Source organism: Prosopis cineraria, unplaced genomic scaffold, assembly GCF_029017545.1.
Source record: "Prosopis cineraria cultivar Desert tree isolate PC_DT_omini unplaced genomic scaffold, ASM2901754v1 PC7, whole genome shotgun sequence".
NCBI lineage: Eukaryota > Viridiplantae > Streptophyta > Magnoliopsida > Fabales > Fabaceae > Prosopis > Prosopis cineraria.
Window position 1 is genome coordinate 38,870,471 of NW_026555338.1, and position 16,458 is coordinate 38,886,928.

A 16,458-nucleotide genomic window follows, 5' to 3' on the forward strand; every position below is an offset into this window, starting at 1 on the left:
TTTTTCAAAAATGCTCCTATTGATAATAACTTTATATTTATTATAGGGTGTTTAATGAAAATAACTATATAAAAATAGAGCTAGTCTGAAAGTATGTAACTATTTTATTGGAAGTGAGATTCAATTAAAAATACTTTATATTTTTTAGTGGATGGAGTATTACATCAAAGATAATATTTTATAAAATGTTATTTTATAAAGTTAAATTTATAAGATGAGTTTAAATTATTTTTTATTAAACATTATTTTATTAATATGTAATATATAAAATTGGAAGGCAGTAAGGTAAAATGTTACTTTTTCTTCAATTCAGCAAAACTATTATCAGATATCTTCAAAAATATAGTTTAAAGAAATAATAAATATTTTACAATTTAAAAAATAAAAAGAAAATAAATATGAGTTGTAATATTAATATAATGTATATAATAATTTTAAAACTCATCGTTCTATACATATACATACATACAAGTGATTGTGCGCGCGCGCGTGTCTGTATGCATATTTTCTTACTAGTATTTATTTTTTTAATGCTAATAATGTGCAAACAAGCATAAAATATAATTTATAAACTTAATTTAAAAAAAAAAACGGAGCAGTTCAAACCAGTTTATCGGTTTTATGCTAGTTTGAACTGATTCCCAGTCTTCTTTTTTTTTCAAGATAAGTCTAATTATGTTAGGGAAAATTATATCCAAAATTACTCAAGTAAATTATTCACAAATAAAAATTAATATAAAATAAATTATTGTTAAAATAAAGACATAAACTTATATGTTTTGCAATGAAACTTGTTTTAACCCTTGTCTGCTATTAATTTGCTTAAGTAGTCTTGAATGTATTCTCCCATTATATCAATACAGTAAAATGATTGCAACAAAGGGCTTTTAGTAACAAGTGGTTTTAAAGCCCAAATAATAACAAAGTCCAAATATAACACAACTAGAACAAACAGGAGGAGGCCCACACTGAGCCAGACTCACGAAAAACCGAAACAAGAGAGGCAAAAAGATGCAGTTGAACCTTCTTCAAAGGTGTACGCGATAGAGTTTGCAAATTGTAAATAAGTAACCAATCCAAAAATGGTCCCATAACAACTGTTCAAAAGCACAGTGAGCCAGGGATGAGGTTAATTTCTTTTGAAAACCCAAAGCCATAAAAGCTTTGGTTTTTGAGTTCTTTTCTGCATGCATTGTCATAAAACAAGAAAGGAACCAAGAGACATCAACCAACCAGACACTGAACAGAGAGACTGGAAAACAGAAAAAGGAACGTAAACTGATTCCCATAACTCTAGCATCTTTTTGATAAAAAAAAAAAAACACACTACTATGAAAAAAACAAAAAAACAAAAACTCACAATAAGCCAAGGCCAGCCACTAATTTGATAACGAGCTTCTTGAAATGACTAGCATAAACGCAAGGGAAAAATTAATTTTACATGTATAGACCGTATTAATTGTAGAAGTATAGACCACAAGTTGTATAAACAATTGTCACCAAAATCATGCACTTGCTGGGGGAAAAATCTGCTCCCACAACAGGAAAAGAAAAAGAGACTGGCATACACTCTCTCCGCCCATTTTATGCACTGATGGGCACGAATGGTAAGAAAACATCCAAAGAAAGATTATGATTAACTCTTAAAAGAAAGAATGAATAAATTGCCAACTGCTTGGGAGATTGAACAAACGACAGAGAAAGTGATCTCTAAGATTTAAATTCTATTAGCATCCAGCAGCTTTCAGGAACTTATCATAGGGACTTGAAGGTGGTAGTCTCAAAGTATGCTGCTGTCCAGGGTCATATTGTGCAGATAGGCGAACCATATCTTGCGCTTGGATTTGCTCCTGAGTGGTCAATGCCATGTCTCCTTTTGAATATTCCAGGGTCTACACGACAGCGCAGATGCATCAAATAATAATCGTTTCAGGATTTTTTACTGTCAATACATTCCACCCATTCCACCTTCTTTTTATTTGTACAACCAATAAAAATTGTACTTTATGAAAAGGTAGTTCGCTCAACCTTCCACCCATTCCCCTTTCTAATAGTGCCAACTGAAAGCAACAATAACTGTCATGTATCACATGAATTCTTCAAATAATCAGTTGACCATTGACCAATTAAATGTTGAATAGATCCTCGAGAAAAATTAATTCCTTCATAATAACTACTTTCATTTTAAATAAACTTCAAAAGTTATGATAAGAAAGTGATCACCTTAGTTGGTAAGAAGGGAAATTGTGTTTCATTTTCACTTGAAAGAACTATCGCCCTAGTCTCTTGGTGCTTGAAACTGTGAAGAATTGACATCTTCTGTTGTTTCCCCGTCACAAGCGCCTCACACTGGTTCTTCATTTGGTCATAAGGCACAATAGTTGATGACATGGGGAAACTAGCAACTTGACGGGCAGTCTCCAGAACCTATGCATACAACAATCACCATAGGACCTCTAAGAAAATGACATGTTTCCTCCAGCCAAAAGGCATCACAAATTGATTCAAAATACAATATCATGGCAACTAGCAAATTCTAAAATTAAAGATCAGTATTACCGATTCTAAGAGTTGATTAACACTTAGAATGTCAGGGTTATTGAAAGAGAGTGATGTTTTGCTATCTGACTGGCTTCTGCTTGGTTCAGGCCCCATCTCGTCATCCATCAAGGCCACTGGAGCCATGATCTGGAAAACAACCAATCACCAGACTAATCAGACAAAATCTTTTAGAAGGCACTTAAATGGAAATGCAATGTCAAGATTTTACCTCGTCGAAGTCTGAGAACTCAATCTGAGCTAGTGGAGAACTTGGCCGTGGTGTTTCCATAAACAAAGGAGGTCCTGATGGATATGCATCATCAGGTGAAAAGCCCTGTAGAAGTTGCTTCTTTATGCTGGACAACTCATCCTGATCAACGGAAAAAAGATTGGCATAACAGATAATTTCCAGGAAAAAAAATCCGTATCCATTTGTCACTCAAACACAATGGCAAAATATTTTTATTTTTATTAGAAATTCATTATACGGTACATCAGCAGAAAATTAATTCATAAAAAATTTGTACTAAGAGCAACCAGTTAACTGCCTCGTGTATTAAACACTTGATCAGACATTTAATTCATTCTATCACAAAATCATAATCACGCTGGCTTCAAAAGTTCAATGGTGTAACAATTATCATGTCATTCTAGTAAGAGTATTTTACTAGTCAAGTACACCATAATACAGACCCATCTCATTCCTACTTTCCTTTTGACAATTGTACTCGCACAGGTGGAGCCTCCCTATATGTATAATGACCATCTGTGCCCACCATTACCGATTGCTCAAGGGATATAATAACATTTTTTGATAACCCAAGCGAGATTTATACGCCTTTTATTTTGCAATGAAATTAGCTACTCCATTATAAATGTAAAAATGGCTTATGAAAGTCCCTCTGGTGACATTTTGCTGCCTTTGCAGGTTCTATCCTAGCGTCATTCTGATCAGGAGGTTCATTATATCAATTTATAATACAACCAAACGGAGGGTGACATTTTCATTTTTCAAAGAGTGTCAACTACCAATCCATCTTAAAGGCTTAAACTAATAGGAGAGGGTCTATGAATGGCTTTATCGATATCTGTAAGATATGCCCCTGGTGCAAAAACACTTTCAGATGGAAGCATGGATGGAAGCATTTGCAACTATTCCTTGAGCTGAAACTTGAGTTATGGTTAAAGTGTAATTTTAATCCTTTAACTTTATATAAAGTTTCAGTTTAGTCCCTCAATTTTATAAAGTATCTTTTCAGTCTTTTAACCTCTAACACCATTAATTTCAAATAATTATTTTGTGACAATCATTGATATTTTAAAAAATTATACTTAATATGTTAATATTTGAGAATGTTTTGTTAATATTTAAAAGATTAATGTAAAAAAAATTTGTTGATGAAGCTACCGGTGTTAGGGTTAAAAGAATGAAAATACACTGTAAAATTAAGGGATCAAAATGAAACTGTGTAAAGTTAAAAGATAAAAGGACTAGATGTGTACTTTAACCTTGATTTATTTATGAAAAATTGGGAGTAAATGATTGAGTTCCTGCTCACTTAATCATGAAATAGAGAAAACATATCAACAATTTATCCATCTTAAACGCTTAAGCTACTAGAAGAAGACCCATGAATGATTTTATTAATATCTGTAAGAAGACAAAATTCAACAATGTTATACTTATGTGAGCATAAAATTCACCATTAAATAAACATAATTGATATTTAGATTATCCGACATTCTTAACACCTCAACCTATCCAATGAAAACCAGAAAGAAAACGGGAGGCCAATTCACAGTATTCTTGTATGACTCCAGCTAAATTGCCATTTGGGAGCAAATAAATGGGACATAAAATCATTCATTTTACCTCTGATAATTTTGCAAATTTAGTCATGAAGTATGATATTACAGTCTCTTTCAACTGCCTATCATCCAATTCTATGGCCGAAAGTGACCTCATAGCATCGGTTTCATCTTCCTGAGATCCATAAGATATCTTCTCTGATTCTATATAAACGGCCTGCAGTTGGAAGTCATCGACCAACTCAAGAAAAGGATCTACCTGTAAATTTATGACTCCAATTAACTAACCTAACTAAATTGAGATTCTCAATTTCAAAAGGAAGCTCAAAAACAAAGACACTGAATAGGGTTTGATTTAAGAATTTGAGTGAAGAAACTAACAGTGTTCTCTGTCAGGGACGCTTTAACTATTGGAATCAGATCAGGAAAATCGCCTGCCCTGGCAGAAAATATAAGCATGTATGATGACAAGGTGAAAAGGGATCTCCTGCGTGATGGTTGTAAGCCTCCTTCAAGAAACATCCAGAAAAACTTATCAGAACACCAAGTAAGGGATATATTTATACTAAGCATAAAAAGAATGCAATACCATTATCAAGTTTTCCCAAGGTGGCAGACTGAGCCCACTGAATTTTCAGATAAAATCAGAATACGCAGAGCTACCCCCTCTTTTTTCTTTTTTCAATAGAACAAATATTCAAGTGCCTTTGTAAACTAATAAGATACAGTTTATTGTTATTGGGGAGAACACATTTGCAGGTCCTTAAAGTTTACATCAATTTTTAATCAAGCCCTTATAGTTTTAATCATTTTAATTGGGCCCTTACACTTTCACATGTTAGACTGGCTAATCCCTCCCCACTAACACTGTTTAAAAATTGTTGATACAGTTAATGGTGAATAACATGGCTAACAGATACGTCCACACAAGCATGCAGGTGGATCAAATGACTGACACATGGACTGAAAGGGAGAGAGAGAGAAAACTTGAAACAGGGATCATTTGCCCACAAGCTCGCCTAGGACAAGTAAAAACTCATCCTAAACATACAGAGTAAAAACTGATTTCAATGGCCCCCTTTGATTTCAATCGTTTGCCTACTTTCAACAACACTATAAACCACATATCAACTACTGATAGGAGTTTCTGCTCTTGAATTGAATTGAAGCACACAATAAAGGAATACCATTCTCTGGGATATCCAAGGGCAAAACTTTTCCCCATTTGGTGCAATTCCATAGCAAAAGTGCAATTAAACAGTAATGGAATTAATTGATGAAAAAAATTCAGAATCTGACTCCAAAAAATTCCCTTTCTTTTAATCCAGCATAATGGAAAACAGGGTCCAAGGGTAAAATACCTTTTCTTCAAACTCGGACTCCTCCATCGTGAGGAGTTCTTCTCATTTTTAATTTTTCCTCCTCCTCAACACCAAACTAAACCTATCAAATCAGGCTTCCTTTCTCTTTCAATCATTATTATGACTGACATATAAATTGCATATCGCTGAAATCAATGTTTTAGAAAATCTAAAATTAGATATCGAAGTGTAGACAATGGAAGCAACAAGGAGGACTACCAACGGTGGCGAAGGGCAGAAGCGATCTGCCCTAAGTGAGCTCGAGGGTGAACAACCCTTTTTTTTTTCCTCTCTCCTTCTCAGACCATGTGTCAATCATTTGATCCACCTGATGCTTGTGTGGATATAATTGTCAGCCATGTCATTCACCATTAGCAATATCAGCACTTTTTAAACAGTGTTAGTGGGGAGGGATCAACCAGCCTAACATTTGAAAGTATAAGGGCCCAATTAAAATGATTAAAATTATAGGGGCCTGATTAAACCAGCCCATCATCCCTTGTGCTGACAAATTTAATTAAAAGAATGGGGACAAAAAAGATCCAACTCTCGACCATTTGGTTATGGAGGCTCCATAGGGGCCCGATTGAACCAGCCGATCATGCCTTGTGCTGAAAATTTAATGAAAAGAATGGGGAGCAGCAAGGATCAAACTCTCAACCATTTGGTTATGGAGGCTCTAACCTCACGTTAAGGACCATTTCAATTCATTAGTATAAGCTATTAACCGAAGGCCCATGAATAGCTTTTGTCATAATCTTGAACAGCTAAGGACCTCAGCAAAATAGATACTGGTAATTCAGTGCTTAATATTAGAAAAAAATCACAATTCCAAGTCAACTTGATGAGAAAATAGAATAGAAAAAGGAAGCGTGGCAAGATGACAAGAGAAGAGGACTAGAAGAAATTCATTTATATGTTTAACTTACCTTCTTGATCCAAAGAGATACTCCTAAGGGAGAATGCCAGTTGGAAACATCTTACTAAAGCCATGTGACTGGATGTCTGTGGAAAGAAATTCAATCATCACAAACTTCCAGAAAGTAATCAAGTCAAATTGTCTTTAACTATCAAACAAGGAAAAAAAGATGATGATGTGTGCTCTGGTTGTCCATTTCTGATAAGTACAAAGTTTCTTTCAGAAAACCATATCTTTAAATACAATGTTGGCGCCCATTTCAAACAAGAACAAAATACTTTCACTAGGAAGTCCATGTACAAAAGGAACTTGGTTATACACAACAAAGGTGAAATTTACTGACAGATAACAGAAATCATAACTTGTTGAGAACAATCCATAAGGATGTCCAAAAATCATCAACGGTTGCAACCAGAAATTCTAAACAAAAAGACACACTTCTATCTTCGCGACACCAGAAACACATGCATACATCATTAAATATTTCTCCATAACAAGTTTGAGAAGTTAGGGACAGTATCAGGAGTAAAGAAGCTCATAATGCAAAAGCTTAATCACAACTTAGAGACAAGTAACAATAATCATGCTTTCAACACTTTCATGAGAATGAGACCGTGGGATGCCATCTAGAATATGATTATGAGATAGCATTCTAAAGGATTCCTGTAATTTCCAACCTGGTGATAAACAAATTAAATGTGATAAGTAAACATAAAAGTACATTATTTGACCACTAATTATACAAAATAAAATCTATCATGGCCTTAGGATACAATAATCTCACCTTAGAACGAGTAAACAACAAAGCAATGCTATAGGTGTGAGCCATTGCCTCAAAATTCTCAGGGCCATTTTCTGCGGATGTTGCCTGTACCCAGATTGAAGAAAGCAAGAGACTCACTTGGTGACTACTTAATCGAAGAGAACTCAGCTCCTGAAAATTTCAGATGCACAACATTTTTTTAGTATAATGAATATCAGAATCTACAGACTTAAATCTATACTATACAATTTAATAATGATAATTAAAAATTTCATACATCTTTTCCATCAGTGAGAGCACGGGTAAAGCTGCAAACACGAAATACATTAGATGCATATTTCCCATTGGCACCTGCTTTTGTCTTTCCCTCTGATGGTTCCCTCTTCAAAGGTTCTTTGCTGACAAAATTCTGATCATGAATGGCAAAGCTTTCACTTTCTACCTTCTGAATCTTCTTTGTTTTTCTTGTCTAACCATGGAGAAAAAAGAGATGGCATAAGCACTTTAGAGAAGACACTATGTGCCCCTATTCGTGTTTCATAGTCTGGATGAGCCATTGCCATAAGCAATTGATGAAATAAAGCATCTGGGAAAGCCTGGACATTTCCATCAACAACCCTGATATTTAGAAAGTTTTACAAGTGTTTAGGATGTAGAAAATCCAATTTTCAAACTAAGTAAAAAGCACTTGCCTTCTTGTGATATGATTCATTAGGGATAGAAGAGATCAATTTTGTAGTTTGATAAATAGCAGAGATCGTGGTGCGTGCTGTTATAGTACCATTTGAGATATTCTCTAACACCACTGCCATCATATCAAGAATGGGCCCTGCATCCCCAACCTGTTATTTTCAAAATTTCAGTTACTGCAAAAAGAATGTGGCAAAAAATAGTACTCTTCCTTATACCAACCCTTTGTACATCCATGTGAAGGAAAATTAAGTGGCTTCTTTTTGCATATTTAGGGTTAAGATGACACAAGTATCATGCCAACTGACACTTTGAGGCCTTGGGCTTGTTCAGAATTCGAGAGGTTGGAAATATATTAGCATTAACGGATCCTCTGCTCCTCATATTGCTGCTTATTGTGCTTCTCAAGTGACAAGTGGCTCTTACTAGCTTTTCATCCAGCAATCACTGCCTTGTTACTTGGTTGCGCAGATTGCAGTTAAGGAGAAGGGTTTTGTTTTTGCCATCATTGCTCAAAGGGAGTTTGTGGATGATAGGTCAAATGGGCTTATATGTTGGTCTGTATGAAATTGGCGGTGACAAATTCTCAAAATGAAGAATTACATAGATGAAAAGCTATTAAATATTAAAATGCAAGTCAAGATTTCACATTTCATGATATGGCATAGCATTTCATGAATTTTCTGTTCAAGAACAACTGAATGTAGCTACATGGACAAACTGGTTGCGGTCTTGGAAGTAATCATATTTATGAATTAGAATGGATAGTGTGATACTTCGTTGAAAAGAGACACTGTTCAATTCTCCCAGTAAGAAATCCATATTGCCTGTGACTATGATTAAAATGCATGTTATGATTTCATATTTCATGATACCGCAAAGCATTTCATTAAATTTTCTGTTTAAGGGAACTAAACAAAGCTACATTAAGAAACTGGTTGTGGTCTTTGAAGTATTAATACTTATGAATTAGAATGGAGAGTGTGATATTTTGTTAAAAAGAGAGACAGCTCAATTCTCCCAGATAGCAATCCATATTGTCTGTGACTATGGCAGTCTATCAGAGATTATTTGCACTTCACTCCAACAGTCTATCAGAAGTAAAGTTGTCATTGCAATAAATTGGTATTTTAGAAAAATTAGTTTGAGAAGGATTCCATAAAGTTCAGGATTTTTAGTTTTTCCTCAGTTGCCAACTTTCCAGGAAGGAAGAAGCCACTCTCGCTGAGAAGCAATTTCTCTTAGAATGTAACTCCTCACAAATCAAGACATCAAATCATCTATATTAGGTAGAGAGTTCTTTTTTTTTTTAACATAATTTTCTTTTCCTTTTTTTTTTGGGAGGGGGATTGGGGAGGCTCTTCTAGATACTTAAGTAAGCAAACAGCTAGAAAAGACAAACAAAAAAGGTGATTCATACCTTGTTTGAAAGTTGTAATATACACATTTCCAAAGCAGACTGAAGTTCGATATGTAACTTATATTCATCACTTCCAACATCGGAAGCTTCAGCTAAATTTTGCAAGCACTTCCTTAACTGTTTAATGAGGTCAGATATTGCACCAACAATTGCAACTGAGGCCTGCTGCTCAACATTTTCTGCAAGTTGTGAGGTGATCTTAACAATATCAATCTGCAGAATAGGTTGCTTTGCAATATTCCTATGATCCAAGTGCTTGATCAACATGGACAGCAAAAGATGGGAGTTATCTCCTGGTGTTCAAAGAGTGATCATTTAATACAGAGAAATTTAGAGAAAACTTCAGTTTAAGAAAAAGTAAAGCACTGAATGTTCCAAGTCAACCTGATTCCGCCAAAAGGGATTGCAGATACATTAAAACGGAACGAGCAGCTCCTTTTTCCGGAGACCACTGATTTTCAGTATCAAAATTATGAAAAAGTGGTTCAAGAACACGCCTCACAGTTGTAGCTTCCTTTGCCAATTTCGCCATATTACATAAGCAAACCTTCGACCAATAAGCAGGATCCTTAGCAGCATCCCTGTAGACACAGTAAAAAGATAAAGGCTGCCCCGGAATCATGAAAGATGCTTACGAAACAGGGGGAGGGGAGATGAGTGAGATAAGACTTACAACATGAAGTCCATCTCAGTTCCAGTAAGTTTCTCTACGTTAGCATGGTTGAGTTTTGTTTGGAGATGCATGTAATTCTCCAATGTCACAGACATAATCTATGAGGGAATCCACCCACCCAAACAAGAAACAAAAGGGAACTCTAGATCAGTGAAAATTACCTGTTGCTCCAAAGACTCAATTATGTTAAAAAATTTTGGAAAAGAATATGTGACAAACTAACACTTGAATCCTTAATACATCCTTTGGTGCATGTCACTTTCTTGTTTTAAGGTGACCGATCAAAGTAAAAGCATAAAAATAATACTCACTTTGTCAAAATCCATGGAAAGATGTGAGTACTCGCCCATGAATTGCACCTAGTCACAGAAAATAATGATGAAAGAACAAAAGGCATCAGGAGAGGGAATACAAAGTAGCCTTATAAAGCATTTGATTAACAGATACTGTATAATGAATAAGGTAACTACTATTCTCTAACCAGAAAGAAATATACATAAGAAAATAAATAATTGAAAAAATTGTGTTCATCCCAAAGATGCAATTTTCTAATATTAAAACTGCATATTGTGTCAATGCTGGCTAGTCACATTTCTCAATAAAAGTATTGTATGATTTATTAGTTAAATGAAGGAGCCCAAAGTATAATCTATTTATGAAATACATATACATTTATAGTATGCATGTATATTAACGAATTAAAAGAAGTTGCAGATCCTAATCAAGAGGTTGAATATTTAGGAAGTTTCAACTCAACATGGTCTAATATCAAAAATTACTAAACCTGCTAAGGAAGACCATATCTTGAAGAACTATCCCCTCACTCTTTAGTTATATTCTCGTCTACAGAGAGTTTCATTCCAAAAAATCAAGATATGTAGTTTCCAGTGTGTAACTAACCAACAAAGGAAAGACTTTATACATGTAAAATTCAGAGAGTGAATAAGTAACTTCTAGGATAAGTAAAAATCGAAGAAGAGAAAGAAAAGCACCATATAAGATAGAGCTTGAAGTCCAGCTGAACGTAGACGCAAGACTCTATCATCTTCTCCGACTTCTTGAGCCAATTGACACAGTTTAGGGATGAGACCCTCTAAACTGAACATGTATGTACTATCTGTCTATTTTTAATTCAAAAGGTCAGCACCAACAAAGTGGTGGCATCCAAACATAGCATGCGTAGTATGCATTCCCCACAAAATCGAAGGCAAGAATCAAGAAATAATACAGTCAACAAATATGTCACCCTGCTTCAACAAACCCTCCCAAGGAAAGGCCAAAGTTGTCTATTGAGGTATCAGGCCTTCTAGTCAACATGAAAATGAACCACCAAGTAGTTTTTTTTGTTTTTTTATTAGAGTCAAAATGAAGTGAGAAAGGTTTTATGAAATACCTGGCAATTTATAAAGTCTACTAGTGCTTGGCAACCTAAGGTCCTCATTTCATCAGCTCGAGTTTGTTCTAAAAGAGTTCGAATGATCCCTAAAAAACTATTAGCAAATAGTGGCCTGCAAGATTAAAAATCATCATGTGAATATCATCACATATTTAAAATAAAAGAAAAAAATAGCAATCCATCAATACAATCAAATAAACAAGATACTTAAGTCAAGGGAAATGAATATCGTCTTATCCTACTAATTAAGGTCGATTGCATGAATCTGATAGAGCTGGTGATTGACACTCCAGGAAGGGAAGTGATTTAAAGAAGGCTAAGCTATTAGTCCCAAGGTTTTTATCTGTAGGATTAAAAGGGTAAAGGACAAGTTAGGTTCAAGTTAGGTTAGGCTTAGCCAAAGATATAGGAAGTGTTGGCAGGGGCAATGACCACTTTTTGGCTCCTTAAATCTGTTCTTTTGTGTAGAGAGAAGGGTGTGACGTACTTTGTATCTTGAATGTGGTAAGGAGAGGACTGGCCTCTCAAAAGCCAGTGAGTGTACCTGTGTTGAGTGTAGCTGTGATTTATCTTTATTATTATGATTTCTGTATTACAACCAGGGAATAGGGCTTTATTTTGAATCAGGGAGGTCTTTTGTAACTCTGATTCAGTTCTTCATCTTATTAATATTAAAACCTCAGGATTTCCGTTACATTTTGCCTCTGCTGTGTTATTTCCTCTGTTTTTAGCTCACTGAATCAGTAAGGTTGTATCAGAATCGCACAACATCTTTATATTCTATCAACAACCAACTTTTCAAATATGTTCTTCACCAAAAGGTCTAAACACAGGCAGAGGAATTCAAAATTTATGCAAGACCTACTTTGAAGTGTTTCAAAATTTTCTGAGAACTCTACTAACATAACCCACTGGAATTTAGAAATGAACAGAATGTGTCAGAACAACAAAGATAAGTCACCATATACCCAGGTTTTCCAAACCTGTTTGGAAGATGTATTTAAATAGCTATTTGACCTCTAAGCTGTTTTGCAGCAAGACTAGTTTTTTTTCATCTCATCTTAAAGGGAATATGCGTTGGGCTGAAAATTGGATTGCTTAACAACTTCACTAGAATAGTCATATCCAAGGCAACAATTCGTTTATATAAAGTAGCTAATTTCAAATAAAAAAACCCACCGCTGATTACAAGGGCCTGTGTATGCACACTAAAAAAAAAAACAAGAATTTGAATGCAAAGGCGATCCGCTAGAAAATTCATGTAATAGATGCAAATATGGAAGTGTCCTACATTTTGATACATGAGCAAGAAAAAAAAAAACGTAAATTAGACAATTTTAAATTTCAAAAACATCATGCAATTTTATGTAATGTTCCAGCAAACTTACATGAGATAAAATAAAAATGCGACACAAGGACTATGCAATTAAATTATACACCAACAAACTTACATCTGCTCCTTGCATGACGATATAAATTTCCTGTATATGCACAAGACAACTTTCACCGAACCAAAATTTTCACAACGCAAATCCTTGTAACATCTTTGTTCCAGGTTATCAGTGATCTGCATAGATAAAACGTTAAATATCTTAAATGGAAGTTAACAGGATTTCCTCCTCCAGCAAATACTTAACTCATTGTTAATTAAACTAAGTTATGCAGAAGAAATGGTTTCATCCTTTCAGAAAATTAATTAATTCTATAAGATTCATAGAAAAATGTCTAAATTTACTCCACCATGTCATTATTTGTCTTTGATTATGTGAGGCAACTTTGAAAAGAAAAGCTAGAAAGTACAAATTGAAAACAGAAATTAAAGATGTGTGCAAAGAGATTTAAACGATGTAGAAAACACACTTTTTCAGGTACTAAGCTGCATACTCATTATCAAAATGATCAAAAGAGCTGACTGCTAGGACTAAATTGTAAAACTAGATCTACAGAAAAATATCTTCTTAGAAAAATACTACCTTTGGAATTCTCAGCGGATTTTTGGAGGCATATTCACATAGCTTTCCGATTTTCCTATCATTAGGCTCAGCATCCTGCCACATCCAGTAACCATCACTCACGTGAGATTTTTGTTATCTTGGAAAGGCTAAAATCTGAAAGGGGATCCAAAGCGTTCAAAATATTATGTTTTGTAACCTTATCTAAGAACCTAGACATCTTCCAAGTGCAATACACATACAACAACAACATCAACAAGCATTATTACTAGGTGGGGTTGGCTACACAGATTGCGCGATACCATTTTGCTCTATCAATAACCAAGCCTTTGATATATAATAATTTAAAAGTTTCTAGAAGGTTATACTTATATTTTTAACATTTAAACTCTATTAAAATGTGTAGAAAAATATTGGGGGAAAAAGAGTTGTACACAGCCCAATATGATGTATAGATAAAGATTGAAAGAATAACTCAAGAGAAGTCGCATTATTTATGGTTTATGAATAGGGTAGCTCCTATAATTATTTCTATGTCCCTTGGAAAGGCCTCATGCTTGTGCACGGGGCCTGAGATGAGTTGCACTGTTGAACAATACGACTCCCTATACTTTTTACTCTTGTGTTGATCTACATATTGATATTCATAAGATTTTTCATAACGCACATTCTAGTTCCCCTGCTCCTAGAAGACTGAAAAATTTTTAATGCATAACATAATAGTCCATAAGGCGGTGAAAACAGCAGCATAGAACCTCAAAACGGCGTTACTTCATCTGGGCTGGCAAGAAACCGATAAAACATGTGCGCACAGATTGGTAAAATAAATGCAACTAAAAATTACTCATTACCCATTGATGCTAGAGAAGCATCGTTTTAACTAAATCATCAATCTTCAGATGATAGAAAAATTATTGCTCTTAAAGTGAAATAGCATATCATGAGCAGAAAATTTCACCTGATTACGCGGGAAGATATCAGCAAGCAACTTCTTGTAGCGCTTCACCGGCTGTCTTGAACTTGCCCTCAAAGAAGGACAAATGCAACAGAGGTTACCACAGACGGGTACAACCCGCCTGGACATAACCCCCATTTTCCCGTGAAACTACAAACCCTCCGCTGAAATTCAATAATAATTTAGTTAAATAAATCACTGTTGAACAATACGACTCCCTATACTTTTTACTCTTGTGTTGATCTACATATTGATATTCATAAGATTTTTCATAACGCACATTCTAGTTCCCCTGCTCCTAGAAGACTGAAAAATTTTAATGCATAAATAATAGTCCATAAGGCGGGTGAAAACAGCAGCATAGAACCTCAAAACGGCGTTACTTCATCTGGGCTGGCAAGAAACCGATAAAACATGTGCGCACAGATTGGTAAAATAAATGCAACTAAAAATTACTCATTACCCATTGATGCTAGAGAAGCATCGTTTTAACTAAATCATCAATCTTCAGATGATAGAAAAATTATTGCTCTTAAAGTGAAATAGCATATCATGAGCAGAAAATTTCACCTGATTACGCGGGAAGATATCAGCAAGCAACTTCTTGTAGCGCTTCACCGGCTGTCTTGAACTTGCCCTCAAAGAAGGACAAATGCAACAGAGGTTACCACAGACGGGTACAACCCGCCTGGACATAACCCCCATTTTCCCGTGAAACTACAAACCCTCCGCTGAAATTCAATAATAATTTAGTTAAATAAATCAATAACTTGAAAATTAACCTTCCATTAATGAAAAGTTGAATTTACATTCCCTCCTCAGGGTTTGGCCATCGTGGTGTTTCCAGAAATCAATTATGAGTAAGATTAAAACCCAATCAAATTCAGGTATAGCTGAGCTGCACACAGCCCGGGTATTTCCACAATTTTACGGGTAAATAAATTCCACGAAGAAAAAATGCACGGTGAAGATTTTGGATAGAAACTGAATTTGACTGGGCCTGTTCAGGAAAAAAATATTCTCCACCCCAATAAAAGCGCAGAAGCCATACTGGTTCGCAAACTGAAGCGTCTCAGATCGCGATAGGAACTGAAAGCCAAAACTGGAGAAAATAACGTAATCAAAGATCAAATCAATACGAAATAACTGGCGAGGAAACAAGAAAGGAGGACCTCCAAATAATGCCAACGTGTCAAATACTTGGAATTTCGGCCCGGGCAATTGTTTAGTGCAGAAAGCGTGTGTGGGAAAAAAGAGCTTTAAATTGGAGGGAGTAATATTTTTTCCCCCTGGAGTGCCACCCAACCCATAAGAAGAAGGAAATTGCAATGTGCAAAGTGCGATTGCTAACTAGAAGTAAAATGTTGGGGGGACGGAAAAATCATGCTATCGGCTAACGTCACGGACGCCGGATGATGGGCTGAGGTGGTGGGGTCACGTTAGACGGCATCTAGTTAGATGGAATCAGGGAACGGGAGGGGTCGGGCTGTCATGGAAAATGTGGCCCACCCTTGAATAAATCATAAAATAGACCAGCACCAACGGCCCCGTAACTTTCGGGTGGGAAATTTTTTGGTTGGATTGGATTATGAGAAAACTCCTCTCCCTCTTCTTTTTGACTTTTACAGTACCCACGCCATATCTTTTTCTCTTCTCTTTCTGTCCGCATCTTATCATACCATGCGCATTATGCCTGCCGTTCGTAATTTCATCGGTTTTGTCAGACGCTTTTTCACGACCACATAAGCTGAAGAACACAAACAACGTCCCTTGGTAGTGTCCAATGTCATCTGTAGGCCGCAGCTTCCAAATTCCTTTCCTCATAGTTAGAGGCATATTCTCGAATTCTTCGCTGGGGAGGCCCCGCCCATTTGTATTCTGACTCATAATAAGCCCAAAGCAAGTCCTCTTCGAATCCTTAGCAAAACACAACCACGTGTTGCCTTCTGTATTTTCTGTACCAAAATCAATCAATTAAG

At 35.5% G+C, this 16,458-nt stretch overlaps 1 protein-coding gene across 1 annotated transcript; it reads right to left on the reverse strand.

The window, feature by feature from the left end:
- Positions 1–1,405: 1,405 nt before the first annotated feature.
- Positions 1,406–14,660, reverse strand: LOC129315494 (protein SEMI-ROLLED LEAF 2). The gene is given in 20 exon segments (XM_054959214.1): positions 1,406–1,892; positions 2,224–2,427; positions 2,560–2,688; positions 2,771–2,911; positions 4,415–4,609; positions 4,732–4,859; positions 6,641–6,716; positions 7,415–7,564; positions 7,671–7,850; positions 7,852–7,989; positions 8,086–8,235; positions 9,504–9,796; positions 9,888–10,084; positions 10,177–10,274; positions 10,488–10,535; positions 11,169–11,297; positions 11,570–11,684; positions 13,024–13,139; positions 13,546–13,620; positions 14,483–14,660. Coding segments are annotated over 20 exon segments (2,862 nt in total). The 5' UTR covers positions 14,618–14,660; the 3' UTR covers positions 1,406–1,727.
- Between the last annotated feature and the right edge of the window lie 1,798 nt (positions 14,661–16,458).